Source organism: Pseudonaja textilis, chromosome 16, assembly GCF_049901715.1.
Source record: "Pseudonaja textilis isolate UNSWEBS1 chromosome 16, rPseTex1.2, whole genome shotgun sequence".
NCBI classification, from domain to species: domain Eukaryota; kingdom Metazoa; phylum Chordata; class Lepidosauria; order Squamata; family Elapidae; genus Pseudonaja; species Pseudonaja textilis.
This window is the reverse complement of record NC_142005.1, coordinates 2738399-2761731: the sequence shown is the minus strand read 5'-3', so window position 1 is coordinate 2761731 and position 23333 is coordinate 2738399. Positions and strand designations below refer to the sequence as shown.

The 23333-nt window shown below is 52.7% G+C and overlaps 2 protein-coding genes across 2 annotated transcripts; both read left to right on the top strand.

The window, feature by feature from the left end:
- Window positions 1-1541: 1541 nt before the first annotated feature.
- RAB25 (RAB25, member RAS oncogene family) lies at window positions 1542-11199 on the top strand. The gene is made up of 5 exons (XM_026717749.2): window positions 1542-1776; window positions 6114-6309; window positions 7318-7511; window positions 8073-8153; window positions 9047-11199. Exons 1-5 carry the CDS (start codon window positions 1728-1730, stop codon window positions 9181-9183), a joined length of 657 nt encoding a protein of 218 aa, XP_026573534.1. The 5' UTR covers window positions 1542-1727; the 3' UTR covers window positions 9184-11199.
- A 1934-nt stretch (window positions 11200-13133) lies between these two features.
- LOC113447438 (ras-related protein Rab-11A-like) lies at window positions 13134-21949 on the top strand. The gene is made up of 5 exons (XM_026717660.2): window positions 13134-13421; window positions 15928-16123; window positions 16684-16877; window positions 17951-18031; window positions 20547-21949. Exons 1-5 carry the CDS (start codon window positions 13382-13384, stop codon window positions 20687-20689), a joined length of 654 nt encoding a protein of 217 aa, XP_026573445.1. The 5' UTR covers window positions 13134-13381; the 3' UTR covers window positions 20690-21949.
- Window positions 21950-23333: the final 1384 nt, after the last annotated feature.

Below are 23333 nucleotides of genomic sequence, written 5' to 3'. Positions count from 1 at the left end.
TCCCCCAACAATCTGGGTCCTCATTTTACAGATCTTGGAAGGATGGAAGGCTGAGTCAACTTTGAGCCTGGTGACATTCAAACTGCCAAATTGCAGGCAGTCAGCAGAAGTAGCCTGCAGTCCTGCACCGTAACCACTGTGCCACTGCAGCTCTTGAAGTGGTATTTCCCACCCAGACAGCACCAACTGGGCCGATCCAATGGGGACCTACGGTCGTGTTTATCTTATCACTGACTATAAATTTGAATGTTTTGTTTTGATGTGAGTTGCCACGGATGCTTTCGTCGCCTTTCGTTCACCGCCAAGGAGCTCGAGGAAAACGGGGCCTGGGAACGGAAGAGAGCCAAGCGGTGAACTTAGGTGAAAACATTGACTGGGGCACCAGGGAGGGCATCAGTCGGGGAAGAGAGGGGCAGCTCTGCTCGGCCAGAACGCCCACCCGCTCTCGGTTCCCCGTTCAGGGATCCTCTCGGCCCTGAAAGAGGATGTTGCCAACGGTATAATCAAAGTTCCGCTTGCTTTTTGAATGCATTTTGCCACAGGCTGCGCCTAGAAAAAAGCAGGTCACACTTCATCCAGGCCGCCCTGGCCGCCGCCGCCGCCTCCGGTTCTCTGGCCAACGCCTTGAGTGTCTCCAAGTGTTTTGAGCCTAAAAGTAAACAAGGTGACTCCGGAGGTTTGCCAGCACCGCCTCAGCTTGCCTTTCCACATTGCAGCCACGCTGAGGTCACCCCCTGCACATTCCTGCCTTCTGGTCTGACCAGATGGACGGGAGGCCTGTGGCGTCACAGGGGCCGAAGGAGCCCCTTCAGAGTCGGCTTCCTGTGGCCTACAAGGGGGGGTAGGGGGGGCGCACTGTGGCCAAGGGGCACATTCCTGCCTCCCAGAGGAAACGGGGCCAATGTGGCCAGCTGGGGGATTCTGGAAGTTGAAGGGCACAAGTCGAGGAAGAGCTGGGCAGCGATGAGAGGCGGCGGGGGGGGGCGTCGTTTTTGCAGCCCAGTTTCCCAAGCCGCCTCCCGCTTCTAATGTTCTGTCAGTCGAGAGTTTTCCATCGGTTGTTCCACCTGTACAACAACGTAACCTGTGAAACGGTCCCGCGAAGCCCCCAACTCGGGCGCCGAGAGAGGAAGGCAGCGCAGCCGAGGGGAGCCGGGGGCCGTCCGCGCGGCGGACTCGGGAGGCAGCAAAGAGCCGCCTGTCCACCCCACGGGCCGAAAGCCGAGCCGGGCTCCGGCAGACGAGTCCCGTCTCCCCCCCAGCCGGTGCAACGGCGGCCAGGGGCGCCTTTGGGGCTTCCCTCCCACGGACGGATCCCCAGGCCGGGCGTCACGCAGCGGCCGGCCGCCTCTTCCCCAGCCGCGCTCGCCGGGAGCGCCTCGGCCCCGCTCTCCGACCGGCGCCGGCCGTTTCGGCCAGGGGAGAACGGGGCTCCTTTGGCCACGGCCCGCCTCGCCGACCCAGCTTGGGAGAGCGAGCAGCCTGGCTCCGCTGGGCGGAGGCCAACTTGGCAAAGGAGCGCCCGAGCCGCCGTCGGCGGGGCCAAGGAAGCGGCAGCCCCCGGGAAGCCAGGCCCGTTTGCCCGGCAGGGCAGCGGCGCCCCGGAGCCCGCCCCCGCCGCTGCCCGCCTCACCTGCCGCCGGCCCCGCCCTCCCAGGTGAGCGCCGCCCCGCCCCGCCCCGCCCCGCCCGCAGAGCAGCAGCGGCAGCAGCAGCGCGCGTCCAGCCATGGCGAAGGCGGCGGCGGCGGACGACGACTACAACTTCGTCTTCAAAGGCGAGGGGCGGCGGGGGGCGGCCGGCGGGGTCTCCCTGCAGGGCCCGGCCGGCCGCGGTTCGGGAGGGGGAGTTGGTGGGAAGCGGGGCGCTCGGGGCGCGCGCGGAGTTGGAAGGCTCGGCTGGGGCTTCGGGGCGGCCGTCCTGCCGGCCCGGCTCGGCCCTTCCCTCCGCCCGAAGAATCGGTCCCCGCGCCGGGATCCGCTCGACGCCGCTGCAGGATTCCAGCCCCCCGCCCCGGTCCCTGCGAGGCGAAAGGGCCACTTTCGTTTCCCCGCCCCGCCCCCTTCCCCCGGCGGTTCTGTGGGCCGCGAGGAGGCTCCGCTGGGCTGGGCGGTCTTCAGTTGCCCCCGCCGCCCTTTCAGTCCGCGGGGCCTCGCTTAGTTCCCCGCCCCCCCTTCACACACCCCCATTCACACACCCCTCCGATCCCGTTTAGCTGAGCTGCTTTGCCAGCGAAGGGGGTGAAGAAAGCCGGATTCGGCCGGTGTGTGTGTGTGTGTGTGTGTGTGTGTGTGTGTGTGTGTGTGTGTGCTCAGTACAGGCAGAAACCTGGCAGCTCTGGGGCCCCAGGATGGGCCTCGTTGGGGCCCCTGCACCTCCTCCTCTTGCCAGGGGCCAGAAGGGACCGGCCTCTCCTTGCAGCTTCTGGGGGCCCCCATGTGCCCGGCAGCCCCCTCCTGCCCCTCCCGCTTAGCACCTGACCGCCTGGCCAGCCCAATTTGGGACATGGCCTGCTGCTTCTTTCCCAAGAGTTATATTTATTGTTTTAGATTAAAAATGCCCAGAATAGAATCTGCGTTGCTCTCCAAAGGTGTGAATGTTCTGGAAAGCTTCACTCACAACATTTTGAAAGATGCGGCTCTCCTGGGAGGGTTCCTCTCCCTGCCTCTTCCCCCCACTTGGGCTCTTAGAAATCCTTTCTTAGGGAGCACAGAGTCCGGTACTCCAATGCCCTGGAGGTGCTTGGCCTGCCTCCTCCTCCTCCTCCTCCTCCCTTCACAGCAAAAGGAGCCTTTTCTCTGTGTGCACAGAGCCTTTTCCTGCGAGGAGCCATTCTTACACAGGGGAAGGGGAGGAGGAGGAACACATACGTGCTGACCCTGACCAGCAGAAGCAAAGCACTGCAGCCTTATTCACCTAGTAGGAGATCGGCCCCTTACTCGCCGTAGATGGTTTCTGATTGCATTGACTGGCCTGCGCTGACCTCCTAAAATGTGCTGTGAAACGCAGAAGACACCAGCGATGTGATAGAAGCCTTAACCTTCGTGTATTAGAAAGTGTTAAAAAGGAGATGTGGATATTGGTGTGTAAACACACACACACAGTCACAATTATGACTGTGTTCAAGGAAGCAACAAGGGGGAAGCGGGGAGAGAGAGGAAATCAAAACTAGCAGGGCCAAATGAGAGAACTCTGCGAGGCAGAGTCCCTCGCCTGCTTCCTGAAAGAGTCATTTCCACCGTGAAAACAGAAACCAGCTCGAGAAGAAACGGCTTATGCGGGCACCACATTGAGTTTCCTCAACTACGGTTGTTGCTCGCAGCCTTGAGCAGAAAGGTGTATATAAATATAATAATGCAAACTGAAAAACAGTAACGCGTGTCAAAGAAGAATTTCCTCAAGGAACAGCCTAGATAGGTGCTTTCATCAACTTCAGATTAAATTTCCCTTTAATCGGGTGGTTCCTTGGATGATTTTGTTCCCCGTCTTCCGTGTTTCCGGCTCAAGGCAATTTAGCTCTTGGCAAGGAAATCTCAGGCTAAAATTGGGGCCCGTGCGGTGCCGAGGTGTTGCGGGATAAAAAGTCAAAGCGTCTTTAGACCCAAACGGATCATCAATTCAAGAGTCGGATTCCTGGTTTTCCATTTAACATTTTACGATTGTTTCGTGTTAAACTCGGGTCTCTTAAGTGCTGACATTTCATGGGGCATCACCCTTTTGTGATTGGCAAACTTCCTTTAACCGGTCAGTTAGTGCTGTATTTCTATTGACAAATGGAGATTTTGAGTGCTGATAAGACTCAGAAAGACACATTGGGGCCTGAATCAGACATTAGGCGAGGAAGACGCCTCACCTGGCAGCCTGAGGTCACGGGTGGCGTCTGAGGGGAGCAGCCCCCACACACCCTTCAGTAGGTGAGCCAAAGGGGCCCTCCCCCCCGGAGCAGGCCCCAGAACTGCAGGGGAGGCTGGCCAGGCGGGCAGACAAGCAAACGAACAGCCCGAAAGAGAAGCCAGGAGGTTCAGCCCCAGGGAGGGGCCCTGAGCCGGTTCCTCCAGGAAGTGCCTGCTCCGCGCAGGGCTCCCTCCCGCCTGGGGTGCGGCTGCTGACCCAGCCCAGCGCTCACCTTTGCCCCAGGAAAGTCCCGGGGGGTCTGAGCCTGCCTACTCCAGACCGGAGTCCCAGCCAGTCAAGCCAGGACATCCAAGAGCTTTGCCCCCCCCCCCCCCCCCGGCTGGTCACTCCCTGCTTGGGCTACTCCTAGCTGGCTTCTCCAGCCCCTCCCCCCCGCCTGAAGTGGGGGCAGCCTCCTTTATTAACCCTCAGGACTGAGGAAGAAGCGGGCGACCCGGCTGTCCTGTAGGTTGCCTTCTTTTCAGATACTGTTCTCCCCCTTTCTCTCTCTCACCCCCCCGTGGGTGTATACAAGTGAGAATGAGTGTGTGTGAGTGAGTGATTCACCTGTTCCAGCAAGGTGGAGCTCCTGCCTGGGGCCCTATAAAGTGTTGGGAGGAGCCACTGCGTAGGAGCCCCTGAGGGAGGCTGCAGGCTGCGCCTCCCGGCCGTACCTCCCGAAGCTGGATCGGACCTCGGGATCCAGAAAGTCCCATCCATGAGTCCCTGGGTGATCAGAGGATCATCTCTCTCTCTCCCCCCTGCCCCCCCACCCCCGGGCAGCTTTCTTTTCAGGGAATTTCCTTCGGCCGCCTGCGGTCCTGGGCTGCCCCTCCCGGTAGCGCCCTTCCCCCGGTTACGGCCTGTTGCACTTGCCCTTCCTGCCCCAATTCCGCTGCAAAACCTTCAGGGCATGAAATCCCGCTGCGGAATGAGTGCCTGGCCCAGAGCAGAGCGGCCGGCCGGCCGTGTTTGTGGCGGGGCCCTTTGGGGGGAGGGGGGAAGAGCAAGGGGCCCTTTGCAGAGGAGGCAGCTCCGGTCTTCGGGCCCCCTCGGAGCAGCCGGCTAGTCTCTGCCAGGGCTCACCCTCCGGGACCCGCTCCTTTCCCACAGAGGGTGCAGATCTGGTCACCGGCCGGTGGGGCCCAGTGGGGCCAGGTTTCCTCAGCCTGATGCTTCCATGGTGGCTGGGAAGGACGGGAGTCCAGCATCTCCAGCAGGGGTCCAGTTGAGGAAGGCAACGCAGCTGCTTCGCCCATTTGGCATTCCTGCTGTGGCCAAGAGAGGGGGGGGGAGACTGTGTTCTCCCTAATTAGCATGCGTGCTGGAGGGTCGGGGCCCTTCAGAGAGGGCCCTTGGAGGCCGCAGAATAACTTCACCCAGACCAGTTCAGGAGCCTGCAGCAGATTCTCTTGTAAAGAAGATACATCTATATTTGAGGGGTGGGCGTGTTCGTTGCTCCTATGGGGCAAGCCCTGGCTGAGGCAGCAAAGACACCCTTTCACAAATGCCTCCCCCCTTCCATGGTTAACTGAACCTCGGTTTACTCCACACCGTTTCCTGAGGAAGCAGAAGTGTGCAATTCAGGAACCGCAGACGGACCACATCCACCGGATTTGCACACCCTTAGCTAAAGTGCGGTTGGCCTCTTGCACAATCTCAGCCCCAGGGTGGTGGGGATGGGGGATGGGGGAGGGGAAGAGGTTGCCTTGCTGGGCAAAGGGTCCTGGGAGGCCCCTGGAAGGTCAGCATAAACCTTGGCTTCCCTCCGGGGAATCCTTCCTCTGTCCTGGGAAAACTGAGCCTGGATGGGCCCGCCTCTTCCCCTCTCGTGGTCCAAATCTGGACTGCACGTGCCTTGGCTCGGCCGTTTCCTGGATTTGACCCCCGTGCTGCAGGAGGTGCAAATCACAGCTGGCAAATGAGGAGGAATGGGGTGGTTTGGCTGAGCTCGGCCACTGCAGCTCCAACTCTCAAGAACAGAGGTCTCCAACTGTGGCAACTTTAAGACCTGTGGACTTCAACTCCTGAGGAATTCTGGGAGTTGAAGTCCACAAGTCTTAAAGTTGCCACGGTTGGAGACCTCTGCTCAAGAAGGTTGTCTAAAGTCGACCCCTGAGATTGGCTAACCCCACCCCGAACCCATGTTTAAAATGACCACGGCCTGAGGCAGAAACGCACGTAGCGTCTGACACGGCCTTCTCTTCTTCGTCCCCTCAGTGGTTCTGATCGGCGAATCTGGAGTGGGGAAAACCAACCTGCTCTCGCGCTTCACCCGCAACGAGTTCAACCACGACAGCCGCACCACGATTGGGGTGGAATTCTCCACGCGCACCATCCTGGTGGGAGACGCCCTGGTGAAAGCTCAGATCTGGGACACGGCCGGGCTGGAGCGCTACCGGGCCATCACATCGGCGTGAGTAGAGGCAAAGGGGGCTGCGCGCTGGGAGGTCCAATGTCTCCTTCCTCCCACCTTTCTCAGTCTCGTAGGTTTTATTGGTGCTTTGCGTGACCTGATCAGGTGTTTGCAGGTGTTTTCCACAGAACCTGTTGGGTACACGAATGAGTCATAGGAGAATCAGCCTGGATGTGGACGTAGCCAGGGCATATCTAGACGTGTCTTAGAGGAACATCTTGCAGGTGTGAAGGGGAAACTTGTGTCTGTCATACAGGATGACTAGAGTCACCTGTTTTCTAGGTTCAACATAAACGGAAGCAGCTGAGTTTACATCATCTGATACTAAACTTTCACACCCTGGTTTGATGGATGACATCCATGTAACCCTCGGGCCCTGTGCTGACCTGGTTAAGCAAAGTGAACACACTCAGTCCATGTATTGCTGTAAAGACAGCACAGATGTGGGGCCCTTGGCACTCTCTGAGTTTGTTTTCTTGCAGACATTTCATTACCCAGCTGGGTAACGTCATCAGTGCTATCTAGCACAGATGATGTTACCCAATTGGATAATGAAATGGCTGCAAGGAAACAACCAAGTTCGGTGAGGACCAAGGACGCCAGAGTTGAACCATGAGCTACAAAGAGTCTCCTTTACTGGTAGCAACGCTGTCTCTGCGCCCATGTATTTTACTCTCCTTCTGCGCTTAGCTGAATGGGAAGAACCCGGTAAGCCAAACTTCCGTTTCTGCGATGCATTTGTGGCACCAGAAAGGCACAGAAATGGTGTCCTTGCTCAGTGCTGTCCTGCAGATCCTTGGCTGCCTTGTTGACAGCCCTGGAGGGGATGCTGTCAGCGCCGAAGACTTTGGTTCCTCTGAGGAATGGCATCTCCTGGCCGAAAAAGGGCCACCAAACACCCATCCAATCCCTGGAGATACCAAGCAGAAGCTCAGAAGGATGAGCCTGGTGGCTCCTCTTCCTTTCTTGTTCCTTCTCTTCACTTTCTCTCCCCATTATCTGCCACAGATACTATCGTGGGGCGGTGGGAGCCCTCTTAGTGTTCGACATCACCAAGCATCAGACGTACGATGTGGTGGAGCGCTGGCTGAAGGAGCTGTATGACCACGCAGAGGCCACCATCGTCGTGATGCTGGTGGGCAACAAGACAGATCTGGCCCAGGCCCGAGAGGTGCCCACGGAAGAGGCCAAGATGTATGCAGGTAGGAAGGGGAGGCTGCCCTTCCCCAGAGGGGTGAGACCCGAGTGGCCGTGGGTGCAGCGCTGAGCTCAAGGCAGGACATGGTGAAAAACCAGACAGGCTGCTCCAGGCCTCGTGGAAGTTTTGGATGGCAATCCCCATCAGCCCCAGTAGTTCACAAGGATGGCATCTGCAGTCCAAAATAGTTTGGAGGTAATTAGTTGACTTGGTTTTCAGCTGGGAGCTGCAAGAGGAAGGAAGTGGCGTGCCCAGCAATTTATTCATCCTGATTTAATGATCTTAATACAACACATTAAAATGGGCATCTGAGAAGAAAAACAAACAGGCCCAAAGAAAATAGCAGACCAGTCCTTTTTTAATTTTTTAACTATAGCACCATCCTAATCTTTAATGTCGACATTTCTTCTCTAAGATGGCGGCTGTTTCCTGAAGAAGGAACCGGTTTCCCTCACACTGTCTTCCTGTGAACAGGAATAAATTTGAGTGGCTTTTTCACACCTTTTTCCGGTTAAACTCCATTGCTTCTTTGGCCACTGAGGGGTTTTTTTCTGTCTTCTCGCAGAAAACAACGGGCTGCTCTTTGTGGAGACCTCCGCCTTGGACTCCACCAATGTGGAACTGGCATTCGAAACCATTTTGAGAGGTAGGTGGGGGCGACCTGAGGCAGGGCTGCCTTGGGACGACGGGTTGCACTTTGACTGCCGGTCGAGATTTGGCTTTCCACTACACAGGGACGCCTCTAACGCCTTCTTTGCTTGGAGCTTGACAGACTTCTACCTGATTATCCAGCAAGAAGTAGCCATACTGCAATTGCCATTGTTTGGGGGGTGGGGTTTTCTATAGTGAACCTCTCTTAAATTCACCCGGAAGTCAGTTTGAAAATTCAAGATTTTCCTTAGTTTGGAGTTTGGGGTCCACAGCAGACTTCTGTCCTGAGACAAACGAGTCCTGCTGTTCAACAGAATTTGGTGGTTTCTGGACTTCTTCCGGATCAGAGTCAGGTTGGCAATGACCGTCCGGAGCTTTAAGAGATGCTTCTAGCCCTCGGCATGCCAGGGCTCAGCTGCCAGGCCCATTGCAAGGCTGCTCAAGGCGGGGGGGTGTAGATATTTATTTCTTCTATGCCCCTCCTGGAAACAGGTTAGATTCACAGCTCAGGCTCTAGCAAACTCCAGGGAAGAGTGCGCCCTTGTCACAGCTTCTCTTCCTCTTCCTTTGATCCTCCTTCCTCTCCGCAAAGGCCCTTCCGAAGGGTCAGGATTTCCTGACCCTCTGAACCACTTTCTCAGCATTGGCAACTTTCAGCCGGGTGGACTTTGACTCCCGTATTATTATTATTATTATTATTATTATTATTATTATTATTATTATATTATTTATTTATTTATTTATTATTATTATTATTATTATATAGTATAACACATATTGCATCATATCATATTCTAAGTTGTATATTCTAATACAGTATGGAGAATTGGTGATATCTTTGCTGCAGATGTAAAACACATTTTATTTTTATTTTTTTCCTGTTTCTAGATATTTTCAACAAAGAGCAGAAGAAGAAACAGAGGAGCCCTCTGGACAACAAGATCTCGCTCTCCACCGAAAATAGCGACGTGGCATCTACCTCGGCGGCCGCTGAGGGGAAGAAGTCCTGCTGCATGAACCTCTGAGGGGGCCAGTGGATGGGAGTCACCGGCCGGCTTCATGCACTGCATGAAGCCAAGAAGAGAGTTTAATCCTGGTTTGCCCAATGAGCCAGTGGCTGGGTTCACATTAAGCCAACATTAAGCCAGGATAGGCTAAAAGCCTGTTGTACTACTGCAGTTTAGCCATAGGTGGACTTCAGAATTTCTTGACCTGGTTTGCCTACGTCACCTCTGGGAACTTGGTCTGGTGTTGGAGCAACATAGGAAATCGTTCCAAAGCTGGTTCTGGATTGGATCCAGATTCACCCACATGTAGAACAGACTCACTGAAGCCAAGGGGCCAATTCTAAGCCCAGATATCTGGCTGTGCCTGTGAAACAAACACTTTCCTCCCTCCCTCCCTCCTGCCGGTCCTTCCAGCCACTGATGCCACGGAGGACTCACCAGTTAGGGCCTTTCGCTCCCTGGCAGCATTAAGGGCAGAACCTGGGCTGGAAGAGGAGCCGATGGGAAGGGGCTTCCTATCTGATCTTAACCACGATTCCTCAAAGATTATAACCCTACCTGAACCTCTATGTATAGTCATTCCGATGGTGCTTAAAAGTGTTTGCTGACCTGGGTTGGCGCGGGGGCTTTTTCTGCAGATGCCCTGGACACACACAAACACACACACACACACACACACTTGGCTACTTGGTGCTGCAGCAGGAACCCCCCTCCTCTCTTCTGGTCCTCAGCACTCCACACCCATTTCCTTCTCACCAGTTGAAAGAGTGAAATGAGAGGGTTAAAAAAAAAATCATGGATGAAATCGGAAAGAATTCCGCCATTTCTGGCAGAAAGACGATTAAAAAAAATAGTCTTCCCACCCGAACCAGGATCAAAGGTGCACGGGAATCCATCTTGGGAAGGTGGTCCGGGCAGAATCCCAGCCCTTCACTCTGGCCACCCTGGAGAGAGGTTCGAAATCTGGAAAGGGTTGCCGTGCAGGGAAATTCCCTGGCGTATGTGGAATCCGCTAATCTAAATGAAAGACAAAAGATTTTTTTTTCCTCTGGAAGGAATAAAGGAATTTTATTGGTCTGGAAGCAGAACCTGTGAATGGCGGGCAGGACAGAAGTAGTGTTCATTTATGAAAGTGGACTCCTAGGAAGTGGTGACGGTTGGTGGATGATGAGCCCCTCTAAGCAACTGGCCAAAGAGAACTTGACCAAGACACACACAAACCATGGTTACAAGCCACAGTAACCAAGTTCAAACAACATGCTAAAACCATGTTTTGCTAGCCCCTTTGAGCCATGTAGATCAGATGTGTAGCCATGTCAATTTAGGAAATGAATACAAAGAAGTCAACAGGCCGCTGATGTTCTAGCTAAGGGCAGTGGGTGGGCCCAGCTACTGGGTCAAGGAAACAGGAGTTGCGGCTTTCTGCACAGCCCACCTGCACCAAATTGTGGTTGGTTGAGAGAATTGTGCCTTATCATGCCTGTATATAGAAGTTGGATATAGATGATTCTTGAATGGCGGGGTAGGGGAACAAAGGAAGCCGCTTCCTCTTGCCCACCTTTGTGATGTTGAGCGATGTCTTCCCTTGGGAATAGTTGGCTCCATGGGGCCAGGGTGGATGGACCACGAGGAGACCCACAGATCCAAAGAGACCTCCGTTGAGTCTTCCTGGCTTAGGGAGCTGCAGCTGGACCAGTCAGCCCGGTCAGAAGCTTAAATTCCTTCCTTGCTTGCAGAGAAATGAAGCCGAAAGTCACAGGCAGCCCTCCCACTGTGGAGATTTCCTAGGTGGGCTTGAACCAGGTTGGGCCTGGTAGGCGCTTCTTATGCCCTCCTTTGGTGGCCTCAGGTGGACAGTCCTAACTTGCAGTCATTCCTTTCGCTTGCGTGCATCACTGCATTCTTTTTTCTAACTCCTCCATCCATAAGACACGTGACTTTGTGGGATGGAAGCCTCTCATATTGTGCGTGTACATTTATAAATATGTATGTATATATATATAAACATATTTCTAAATAAATTGTTCCGGATGACGGAGTGCATATTTTTACCAGGTGGCTTGATATGAGGGTCCTTTTAGGGAAAAGTATGTTTGGGGAGGAATGGGAGGAACGGGACTCTCCCAGACAGGCCACCAGCTTCAGAAGACCTCCATCCCTGAGGACCAGGCAGGGTTTAAGGGGGACCTCATCTTGCTGGGTGCAGGGAAACAGGCGGAAGAGGCCGCCATCCCTCCCTCTCCAACTTCCTCCCTCAACCCAGCCAGAAGAACAATGCCTGCCAATTCCTCCTCCTGGCTGAAGGTTGACTATCCACTCCTTTGGCTTTTCCTTCAGGGATGCCAACCTCTCTGCCAAGTCCAAGGGAGAGGAGAAACGATCACGGCAGGTTACCACCAGGAGTCAGCATGGAGACACCCAGAAGGTCATCGCCTTGCAGCAAGTTTAGTCAAATAAAAAATTGAACCCAGAACGTGGAATAATATTAATAAGAAATCTTGCTGATCAACTGACCCCAAAGAACTTCCTTATTACGTGGTGGGAAGGCTGTGGATGCTTTTGACAAAGTGCCCCATGACAGTAAAATTAGCAGGTTCCTTAAGTATGGGCTGCCTGACATCTCCAGGATATCAAATTAACATAATGTGGTATCTTGGAACTGGCTTTAATTGGTATAAATTTACACTTGCTAGCAACCAGTTCTTAAGTAGTTTGTTTTTAGTTGCGCATCATGCAAAAGGCCAGGAGACCAGGGCTCACCCAGCATCCCTACAATCTCGCAAAGGAAAATTCAGGTTACGCAGCCGGGCATTTTCCCAGCAATGAAAATAATATTAAATTGTCAGGCGCTGATTTTTAATCTGTTTCAGACTTTCAGAGGATCCCCCAGCAAGATCCATGGATTGCCATTAATGTAGCCAAGTACTCCCCACGGATAGCTAAACTCTGCCCTAAGAAGAACAGTGAATATCAATAACTGTTTTAAAAAATTGATTTGGTGTAATTACCAGAGCTAGGAAAAAATGATAAAAAATGATTTTTCCAGCCCCAAACAGCCGTGCTTCCTTAATTCAGATTTAAGCTCAGATTAAATGTACTATTAAAGGGCGAGGCAAAGTCACAAATGCTGTACTCGGTCTGTTCCAGCTGACCCACACACAGTCCTCTACTTATGTCCACTATTGGGAGCAGAATTTCCATAGCTAAACAAGGTGGGTTAAGTGAGCCACTCCCAATTTTATGACCTTTTCTGCCACAGGTGTGAAGTGAATCAAGCAGTTGTTAAGTGAGTCACGCTGTCATTAAATGAATTCAGCTTCTTCGCTGATTTTGCTTTTTGGATGCTGGCTTGGAAGGTTGCAAACGGTTATCTCAGTGACCCCGGGATCATGCGGCCACTGTGGCAAATACATGCCCGTTGCCAAGCCCGTTAAATTTGGTGCGACTACGGGGGATGCTGCATCTGTCATAAGTGTGAGGACAGGTCACAAATCCATTACAATGTTGCTGTAAGTTCAAACGTTTGCTAAACAAAGGGTTGAGGACTACCACCTTCAAGGGCATTTTACCTGTGATACCTAAATCTGGAAATGCATAAAAGGCAAAGTTTGCTGTCAGTAAACCTCGATGAAGACTTTTCCAAGAATAGCTGGCTTGTAGACAGACAGACAGACAGACAGATCCCAGACTGGGCTGATGTGGGAGGTTTCAGACATCTGAGGAAGTTTCAGCCAACAGAAGCAGCCCTGGTGGTCTCTATTTGCATAACTGACCCCAGAATTTGGCTTTGGGGGGTGCTTGGAAACAGCAGCTGCACACCCCACCTATTTCACTAGGATGGGAGTCAGTTCAGAAGTAGGTAAACTAAAAACCGGGCAGAATCCCGCCCTGGTTTTCTCCCCTTCAGGTGGAATGAGGCGGCCCCTTTAAAGAGCCGGAGGGAGCGCGCGCGCACACCTCCCCTCCTCCTACCTGGCCAGGTGAGCAGCCGGATAACCTGCCTGCAGTCAATAGGGGCGAGGCCGGGCCAATCAGCGCCACGGGAGAGGCACCAACCCAGCCCGGAAAGCCTGACCTCCAACCGCCTACCTGAAGCCGGCCCGACGCAGGAAATCGCCGGGCCGTGAGATCACCGCCAGCTCTTCCGGGCGAGAGGGGGGACGCGCAGGTGTGGCTGACCGGCTCCGTCGGGAGGCAGCGCAGAAGTCCGGGCGCGATGCGGGGCAAGGACGACGAGTACGACTACCTGTTCAAGAGTGAGTGAGAACTTGCCGAGTCGGCCTCCACCCCCGCCCGCCCCCCCCTCTCCCCTCGGGCTCACCTGCTGCCTGCAAACGCGGCTCCTTTCTCGTTTTCTCGGTTCCGGGGCCGTAAGAGGTTTGCAAGCCCCTCCCCGGTTTCGCCACGGCCGTTCCGCAGAGCCGGTGAACTTTCCCTGGTGCCTGCCGGCTCGTGGGGATCCCTCTTCCTTCTCCTTCCCCCTCCCCACTCCGGACTGAACCAGCGCCACCGCTTCCGTGGGGGAGCCTTCGCGGGGCGCTCACCTGACTGTTCCAGGTGGGCTGCGACCCCCCTGCCCAAATCCCGAGCCAACGTAGGATTCTGGGAATTGCAGCCCCAGCAAACGGAGAGGACAGCCCTGCAGGGGTAGCTTCATTCTGCCCCCCCCATACCCCAGGTAGGAGGAGCCACAGGTAGAGAGGCTGAGGGTCATTGTAGACCTGTAAGCTGCCCCCCCTCTCCCTTTCATTCCCTTGTCAGCAGGTCTCATCCCAGGCCTGGACCTCCCAGACCCTAAAATCTTTTCATTGACCTGACCAGGTGCTGAGACCTTTATTCAGCAAAGGGGGTGTGGGAACTTGAAGACCTGTGGACTTCAACTCCCAGAATTCTGCAGCCAGCTTTCAATCAACTTTTTAGCAACTCGGAGTGGGAAGGAAGGAAGGAAAACAACTAGAATTAAGCTTTACTAACTGTGGCATTCTGGGAATTGAAGTCCACAGGTCTTCAAGTTCCCAAGATTGGACACCCCTGAGTTAGATGCTGCTTTCCCACCGCCTTTAAGCCTTTGGTGCCCATTTCTCTGTTTATGTCAGTGTTTCTCAACGTCTGCACCTTTAAGGCAGGCAGATTTCAAGCCCTCGAATTCCCCAGCCAGCCAGCCAGGTATTTGGTCTTGGGAACCTGGTGCTGCCCTAAGAGAGCTTTCCAGCAGGTGAGTCAGGGCTGCCTGCCTCTCAGGGCGGCTCCTTGCGGGAGCTCTGCTCTCACCTAGCAGGGCAGGTGTGGGATGGGCCACGTGCCACACACGTCACATGCAGGTTTGCCAGAAGCCAGAATGAGGGACATGCCAGTGGTTCAGGAGGGGGGGCGGGATTCCCTTTTGTGGTTCTCTGGGAAGAGCAGAAGGCGCATCCTTTCCGCACGTCTTATAGGCACAAAAGTGGAAACACACACTTGTTCCCACAAGGGAAGAGATTGTCAAGGCGATGGAGCTAGCAGAGAGAGTTTGAATTGAAAGAGAAGGATTGATGTAGTTTTCTCCTCGGAAACCACTTCTGGACTTTTTACTCGAAAGATTTAAACAAATAAATAAATTTGATTTTAGGTTTCTAGGACTAGAATGATTTCGGAGTTATAGAAATAGCTTGAAATGTTGTGAAGTAGAAAACAGAAGGTTAAGATGAGGGTTGTTTTTTTGGTATTTTACCGCACTGAAAAAAAGTTGGAAAAATGTGCATTTTTATTTGATAATGAAACAACGAATGAAGAAAAGGAAGAGCGGAGCGGTCCTCTCTCCATAAACAGGCCTGGAGTTGCTTTGTGAAGCTGCCTTTACGCTCCTGTCTCCCGTTCTTTTTCAGATGGGAAATTCATGAGTCGGAGCCTCCTTGAAGTGTAGTGCAGGGGTCTCCAACCGTGGCAACTTTAAGACTTGTGGACTTCAACTCCCAGAGTTCCTCAGCCAGCAAAGTCCACAAGTCTTAAAGTTGCCAAGGTTGGAGACCCCTGGTGTAGTGCATTTTACTGTAAAGCTGTTGTGAGCTGCATTTTTCCCTCTGGATCCATAGTGCTGCTTAACAGGTGTAGGGTGAAGGGGAGGCATATTCTTCAAGGGGGTGAATCTGTCCTCAAACTTGACAGCTTTAAAACTGGGTGGACTTCAACTCCCAGAATTCCCCCTCCTATCATTTAGCTCAGGAATTCTGGGAGTTGAAGTCCACAAACTTGCCAAGTTTGAAGACCCTCAGTCCAGAGGGAACTGTTGCATCCTTTAACAAGAGTAAGGGGTTAAGAACCCAGCCTGAAACTTAGGGATGAATTTAAACCCCAGCTGCCCTCCGTTCTGTTGGGCCGGTGAGTTATGTTATTCTCAAGTGGCCATTTTGAGATCAATAAAAATATATCCTATCTCTATTCTAATCTACATCATCTATGTTCTATCATGTATGTATGTATATCTATTATATTCACCTATATGAAGTACTCCCCTCCATCCCTCCATTCATACAAAGAAATTTCCATCTCCCTCAATGTGTTCTGGGAGATTCAAATGCTCAAATTTTGTTATTGTTTGGCTGTGAAATGTGAGGTCAAATTGCTTGGGGTAAAGGCTGGCCTGTTCTTTGGCTCAAAACAATTCAGAAAGGTGGATGAGATAACCCGCTTCACAAAAACGGAAGGCAAGGAAGCACAAAAAACGCCATTTTCACAGGGTTCTGGGGGTATTTTAATTAACCGGAGTCCCTCGCCTCTTTGCAGTCGTCCTCATTGGGGACTCGGGCGTTGGGAAGAGCAACCTGCTTTCGCGCTTCACCCGGAATGAGTTCAACCTCGAGAGCAAAAGCACCATCGGGGTGGAATTTGCCACACGCAGCATCCAGGTGGACGGCAAGACCGTGAAGGCCCAGATCTGGGACACGGCTGGGCAGGAGCGCTACCGGGCCATCACCTCTGCGTAAGAGACTGGGTTGCTGCCCCTGGGTGCCCGTGGGGAGGGGGGGAAGGGGGTGCCCTGGCCAGGCAGGGTCTCCTTTTCCAATGGGAAAGTTAGAGTGGCTCCCAGCCTCTAATCTGGATTAGCTTGTGAAGGCTCCCCGGAGCTCAGACCTCCTGCTTGGCAGCCCAGGTGAGCTGAACAAATCCATCTAGGGTAGTATTTCTCAACCTTTAAGCCGGGGGGACTTCAACTCCCAGAATTCCCCAACCAGCCATGCTAGAAAACTGGAAGTAAATGCCATTTTTCTTTGTTTTTTGTGGCAAAAATACCATGAATTGCGGCCACCTGATCATCAGATGCTAGAAATGACAGTTAAATCGGGCCATTTCTGTGGGCTTAGCAAGATGTCTCCCCATCTACGCACAAAGTCCTGTAGCCCCCCCGGGAAGAGCAGAGGCCGCGTTGGGATGGGGGCCTCCCGTGGGTGGTGGGATTCAGAGGTTGCTGAAGGTCTGGTTCTGCAGGCAAGTGACCCTCCCCCCCCCCTCCCCTCCCCTCCCCTCCCCTCCCTGCTGTAGCTACTACCGAGGGGCAGTAGGTGCTCTTCTGGTTTATGACATCGCCAAGTACCTGACCTATGAAAACGCAGAGCGCTGGCTGAAGGAGCTGCAGGACCACGCAGATGCCAACATCGTCATCATGCTCGTGGGCAACAAGAGCGACCTGCGACACCTGCGGGCTGTGCCCACGGACGAGGCCAAGAGCTTTGCAGGTAAGGCTCCCAGCCCGTGGAGGGGCCTCTCCTTCCTTCCCCCGAGGAGGATTCTGCTAGCTCAGATCCCTTCGTCCGTCCCCCTTGGCCACAGGAAGGGACTTGGGCTCATCGCGACTCATCCGTGCTCTTAAAGGCGCTCATTAGCTAAGCCCTCGGCTCCTCCCCTCTTGTATCCTGAAGGGGGAGAGCCTCAGAGGGGGGCTGGGTCAGACTCTGGGTCCACGGGGTTGGGTGCCCCTCCAAGGGTTTTGACCAGGCGTTTCCTGGGCCTGGAGCAAGGGGGAGGGGAGGCCTGCAGCGGTCAGTGTGGGGACAGACTCGGCCAGGGGCCCACAGCTCCTTCCGCGAGTCCTGCTGTACAGAAGGAGCACTGGGTTTAAGTCTCTGTGCCTTTTCCGTTGGCCATTGGAGGCACGCGGGAAACCCAGGGTTGTGAAGATGTCACTGGTTTTTTTCATTCATTTTAAAATTAGGGGGAGGGACGAATTAATTCACTTAAAAACCCTTGTCTGCACACTAAGTTTCCAGGGAGAATTATAACTTTGGGAGATAAACATACATATTTTTTTAATTTTCTAAAGAGACACCTAAGATTCCTGGATCCTCATTCTGAACATTGTGTCTTCTGGACATACAATCCTCACTGTCTTTAAAAATGAAGGACTACTTTAGGACAGTGATGACGAACCTTTTGGTGGTGGTGTGCCGAAAGTGCACACGTATGCCAGCACCCACAATGCAATGCGCCCCGCCCCCCCCCTATACATGCGTGAGCAACACCCTCCCCACCCCCTCACCTGCAATGTGCATGCGTGTGCCTCCCAGCTGATTTTCGGCCCATTTGAGGCCGTTTTCGCCTTCCCGGAGGTTCAAGGGAAGCCTCTGCAGCCTCGGGAGGCTGAAAAACGGGCCTGTTTCGGCACTTCCGGTATTTCTAGGTTTGAGTCTCAGCACTTAATGGGGCGCCTGGCATCTGAGGGGCACATGAGGGTTGGATGGAGCATTTCACAGAGACAATGTGTGGACCGTCTCTGACGGGTGCTATCTTTATGTGTCTCCACCTGCCCTAGAAAAGAATGGCTTGTCTTTCATTGAGACGTCGGCTCTGGATTCCACCAACGTGGAGACAGCCTTTCACAACATCCTGGCAGGTACGTCCAATTTCCCTTCACACCCAACCTGGGCGGACACAGGTTGTGCTCTGATTTGGGAGCGGCAAAAGGCAGGCAGGCAGGCAGGCAGACCCACCTCGGATGTCACCAGCACCAAGAAAGGTTGATGGAGGGTTCCTTGCAGGGGGGGTATATGGAGGTCAACTCCTATATCCCCTCGGTGGAGGCAGGGTCCAAAACACACCTGGGAACCTCCTCCTGGGAATGTCTGGGCAGGCATAGAGGCCTCACATTGTACGTCTCTCTCGATCTCAGGAGCTTTAAGATGGGTGGATGTCAACTGTCTGGGAGGAGTTCTGGGAGTTGGAGTCCACCCACCACGAAACACAGCTTTAGAGGAAGTTGTGCCTAACTAACGTTGGGGCAAGAAGGGTTTGGGGAAGGCTTGGTCAACCTTTCACCCAGGGTGCATTTACCCAGCGGGTGTAAATAGGTCAAGCGAAGAGGGGCTTATTCTACCTTTGTACAGGTTTGTATTTTTGGCCTTTGGGTGTTCCATGACTGCCTTTCATTAGGCCGTTTTATACTTCAAAGCGACAGAACACCCTGTGCTAAGCAGCTTCTCCTCCTCCTCTGTGTAGGGGAGTCTCAGAGCCTCTGCAGGCTTCAGGACAGGTGGCCTCCTCCCTAATTCTGCAGTACTCGAACTTTCCTTTCAGGAAGGCCAACGCAGTACAAAAGAAGGTGACCCCTACAGAGCCATCTCATTGTGTTGTGTCACGTGCAAAGCTATGGAATCAATTATTAATGCATTACCTTCCACCTAGAGTCAAACAACTTACTGTCCAATAAGCAATTTGGTTTCAGAAAAAAGTTGTCCTGCAGTTTGCAACTTCTACACTGCAAAAACATATGCCCTACACTTCTTGACCAGGGTAAATCAATAGATGTAATTTACATTGACTTCCGCAAAGCATTTGACTCAGTGGTACATGACAAACTACTGTTAAAATTAAATTCTTACAGCATTTCTGGATCCCTTCACAAGTGGATTGCTGCCTTCCTGTCAAATAGGCAACAAATAGTAAAAATAGGATAACGCCCTATCAAACCCTGCACCAGTTATCAGCGGTGTCCCACAAGGGAGTGTTTTAGGACCCACACTCTTTATACTATATATTAATGACCTTTGTGATCACCTTATTAGCAGCTGCGTCCTCTTTGCTGATGGTGTAAAACTATTCAACGCCACCGTCAATGCTACCGTCCTTCAAAAAGACCTTGATTATCTGTTTGAATGGTCTAACAGTTGGCAGTTCCAAATCTCTGCCAACGAATGCTCTGTCCTACATATTGGTAAAAAAAAAATCTATATACCAAATACAAGCTAGGCAGACATGACCTTGTTGATGACCCTCACTTTGTCAAGGACCTTGGAGTTCTGATATTGAATGATCAAACACCAAAGCTCACTGCAACAGTATTGCCAAAAAGGCTTTAAAAGTTGTAAATTTAATTTTACGAAGCTTCTCCTCTGGTAATACTGATTTGCAAACTAGGGCATTCAAAACCTTTGCTAGACCAATACTTGAATTCAGCTCTGCTGTCTGGAATCCGCACTGTATATCAGAAATCAATACAATTGAGCGAGTCCAGAAGTATTTTACAAGAAGAGTACTACATTCCTCTGTTTGCAACAGAATACCCTACAGCACCAGGCTTGAGATTCTAGGCTTAGATAATCTTGAACTACGCTGTCTAAGATTAGAGTTAAGCATAGTACATAAAATGATATGTTACAACGTTGTACCAGTTAATGAATATTTCAGCTTTAACAACACAAGAGCACAGAACAGGTATAAACTCAATGTAAACCACTCCAACCCCTTGATTGCAGGAAGTATGATTTCTGCAACAGAGTGATCAATGTCTGGAACTCACTACCTGATTCTGTGGTCACCTGCTCAAACCCCCCACTCCTTTACCCTCAAACTAACCTTTATTGACCTCACCCCATTCCTAAGAGGTCTGTAAGGGGTGTGCATAAGCTCACAATCGTGCCTACCATCCCTGTCCTATTGTCCCCGATTATTAGTTCCTATTTCTTGTATTTAAACTTATATTGGTTCTTGTTTCTGCTATATTGTAAGCTCTTGACAAAATAAATAAAATAAAATACCTGGGAAGTTGTGTAGCCCGGCAGATGAGGAAGTCACCTGAGCCCCACCCTCTGCTAGGTGCCAGATCAAAGCTTTTGGAAATCCCCATGTTCTGACTGCTCAGTGTCTAAACACGGAAAGGAGAAGGACTCCCTGCCACCAGGGTTGAAGGGCTCCCTTTGCTGTGAGAATACGACATAATGCGGGCAGGGCCATTGGATACGATGCAGCACTTGATATGCTTCAGAAGGGAACTCGGCCGATCTTGTGGGATCTCTGGGCCAAAGTTATTTTTTTAGCATCGATTCTCTTTTCCTCTCATGGCTGCTTCTGGCTGAATGCCGAGCTGAGCTTCTAACTCCACTTGGCCTCCTCTCCCTTTTCTCCTCCTCCAGAAATCTACCGGATCGTATCCCAGCGACAACTTGCAGGAGGGCAGCCTGAGACAGAGTTCAGCCATGGGACCACCATCGAGCCCATCAAAGTCTTGCCCACCCAGCAGGAAGCGAGGCAGACCCCTTGTTGCCAGAACATTTAACCTGGGGTGGGACACTAAGGGAGGGGGCCTTTCCCTGGCGAAGGGGGGGGGCAGCGCCTCCACCAGGTGCCCGGTCTGCTCACTCTGCGTCCTGCCCACCCACCGTTGCCCCACACTGCTTGAAGCTACCCCTTGGCTGCAGCTGAGCCCCCCACCCCCACCCCCAGAGGCTGCCCAGCCCTGGATTCTCCTGAGGGAGGGGCTGCTCCTCAGCCGCCTAGGGAGCCGCTGACCAATTTGGGGGAGGGGGGGAGGAGGAAGCATGAAGGAGGCTGCTGAACGGCCCCCGGAGGTTCTTGTGGAGTTCCCCAACTCTTTGCCCCTCCGGATGATGGGCAGCAGCTCCCTCGGCCTTGAAAGAACTCGAGGGAGAGCCCTGGACCCCTTGGCCCCCGAGGGCCCCCCTCCAGCAGACCCAAAGGCCTCCGCTCTTATGGCCTCTGGCAAGGTGATATTGGGAGACTGGGATGCATCCTTAAAACAGGCCACTTTCCCCACATGACCCCAAGTCCTTTGGGTGACTTTAAAAGCCCCCGACTGATTCCGAACCTTGCAGGTGGCTTTAGCGACCAGCCTGGCCTGCACCTCTGGCCTCAGCTGGGCTTGCCCCTGAGTCTGTAAGGAGAGGGACTTCCCTGGGGACTCTGTGTGTGTGTGTGTGTGTGTGTGTGTGTGTGTGTGTGTGTGTGTGTGTGTGCCTGTTGTAAAAATGCAACTTGCTGGTCCAGCTTGACTTTTAACTGCTGGTGTTTAAGGTTGAGGAAGACTCTCTTGGCCTCGGAGTCTCCCAGGAGATCAGATCCTCGTTGCCGGTCGCTGACGTGGACTTGAGTCTCACCGTCGGACACCCCCAACAACCTACCTCTCCTCCCCCTTTTCCAAACTCTGCTAGAATTGGGCTCTTCTTACCTTTGTGTCTTACAACTATTCTCTGAGGCAGTTCTGGAAAGGGAGCGTGGCTCTTCCGGAATCCTTACGCAGTTTGTGTACCTGGACAAAGGGAGATTCCTGTAGGGTCCAGCCGAGACCCCCGTTTGGATGGCTGCCTTTGGAAAACCCACGAATGGGGATGAGCCTCGGAGGATGTTCGTGGATGTTCCTTCTCCAGAGGCCTCCCCACCAGAATTTTACTGTGGTTTTGCTCCAGTTGTGTAAATAATAAAACATGGGAATTTTAATGTCTGCCATGGGGTGGTCTGGAATTTGTCATCTTTCGGATTTCGCGTTTTGAGTGTTTAAATAAAATATGTCCAATAACGATGTTCTGGTGATAATGGAATCAAGGCTCTCTTTGTCTCGCCCCTTTGAAGCAATTTCTTGTCCTGGTGTTCAGATGGTGGAGAGGAGGAGGAGCAGGAGGAGGGTCCATGTTTCTGGATCCTCTGAAGAAACACTTCTGGGGAAAAGAGTGGGATACAGATAGTCCTCGACTTATAACTGGCTGTTTAGTGACCGGTTGAAGTCACTATATAAGTACCTGGGGGGGGGTGTGTTAAAGTTCTGACAGTCATGTGGCCACACCTGGTAACCAGGCTGCATTTACAGCTGTTTGTAGCATCCTGCAGTCCCGTGACCACATTTTTCAAGAGTTTTGTCCAAAACCTGCATTTACTTACGGTGTCAAGTAATATCCCCCACCAGCAAATCCCCTCCCCTCCCCCACCCCTAGCCTGGCCCTGCTCAGTCAGTGTCATTAGTTGCTGATGGGTGGAGAATTTAAATAAATTTGGTTTCCATGTTGACGAAAATAAAGAAAAATTATGTCTGGCCATTTAAAAGCACTTTTATTCCCACCCTTCTAAATCACAGGTCTCCAACCGTGGCAACTTTAAGACGTGCGGACTTCATCTCCCAGGATTCCAGATTGGAACAGCTGGCTGGGGATTTCTGGGAGTTGAAGTCCACACATCTTAAAAGTTGCCAAGGTTGGAGACTCCTGTCCTGAAAGGGGGGAGGGGGGGGGGGGGGGTTCCCTCTGGAGAGAAGCAGCCGTGAAAACCTTCTGACCCCTGACCCAACCTGAGCTTTGCAGGGCAGCCTCTCAAGATGGAATGAGGCCCTGGGAATTTCTGCAGCTGGAAAGAGGCATCCACTGTGTGTCTCAGGACATAGAATCCTAGGGCTGGAAGGGGCCTGGGAGGTCTTCTAGTCCAACCCCCTTGCTCAAGTCTTATATCATCCCAGTCAAAAGGTCTGTTTTTAAAAGGCTCCAGGCATGGAGCAAGTAACCCTGGAGGAAAGCTACTCCATGGATTCGTTGTTCTCATTCAGGAAAATTCTCCTTAATTCTCAGTTGGACCTCTCTTTGATAAACTTCCATTGTTTCTTGTCCTGCCCTCAAGTGCCGTTGGAGGACAGGCTGGCTGCCTCTTTTCTGGGATAGTCCTTCAAACATTGGAAGACAACTATCATGTCACAGCTGGTCCTTCTTTCCAATAGGCCAGAGTAGACTTACCTAGTTCCCTCCGCTGTCCCTCGTACAGTTTAGCCTCCAGGCTCTTTATTCTGTGTTTTCAGAGATTGAGCTAATGTCGGCTTACAAATCACAGGCCGCTGATTACAAATCACGATAACTCAATTCACGGGTGTTAAGCCAGAAACTACATTAATTCACATAGTAAGAAAATATTTGGACCTTAAGTCA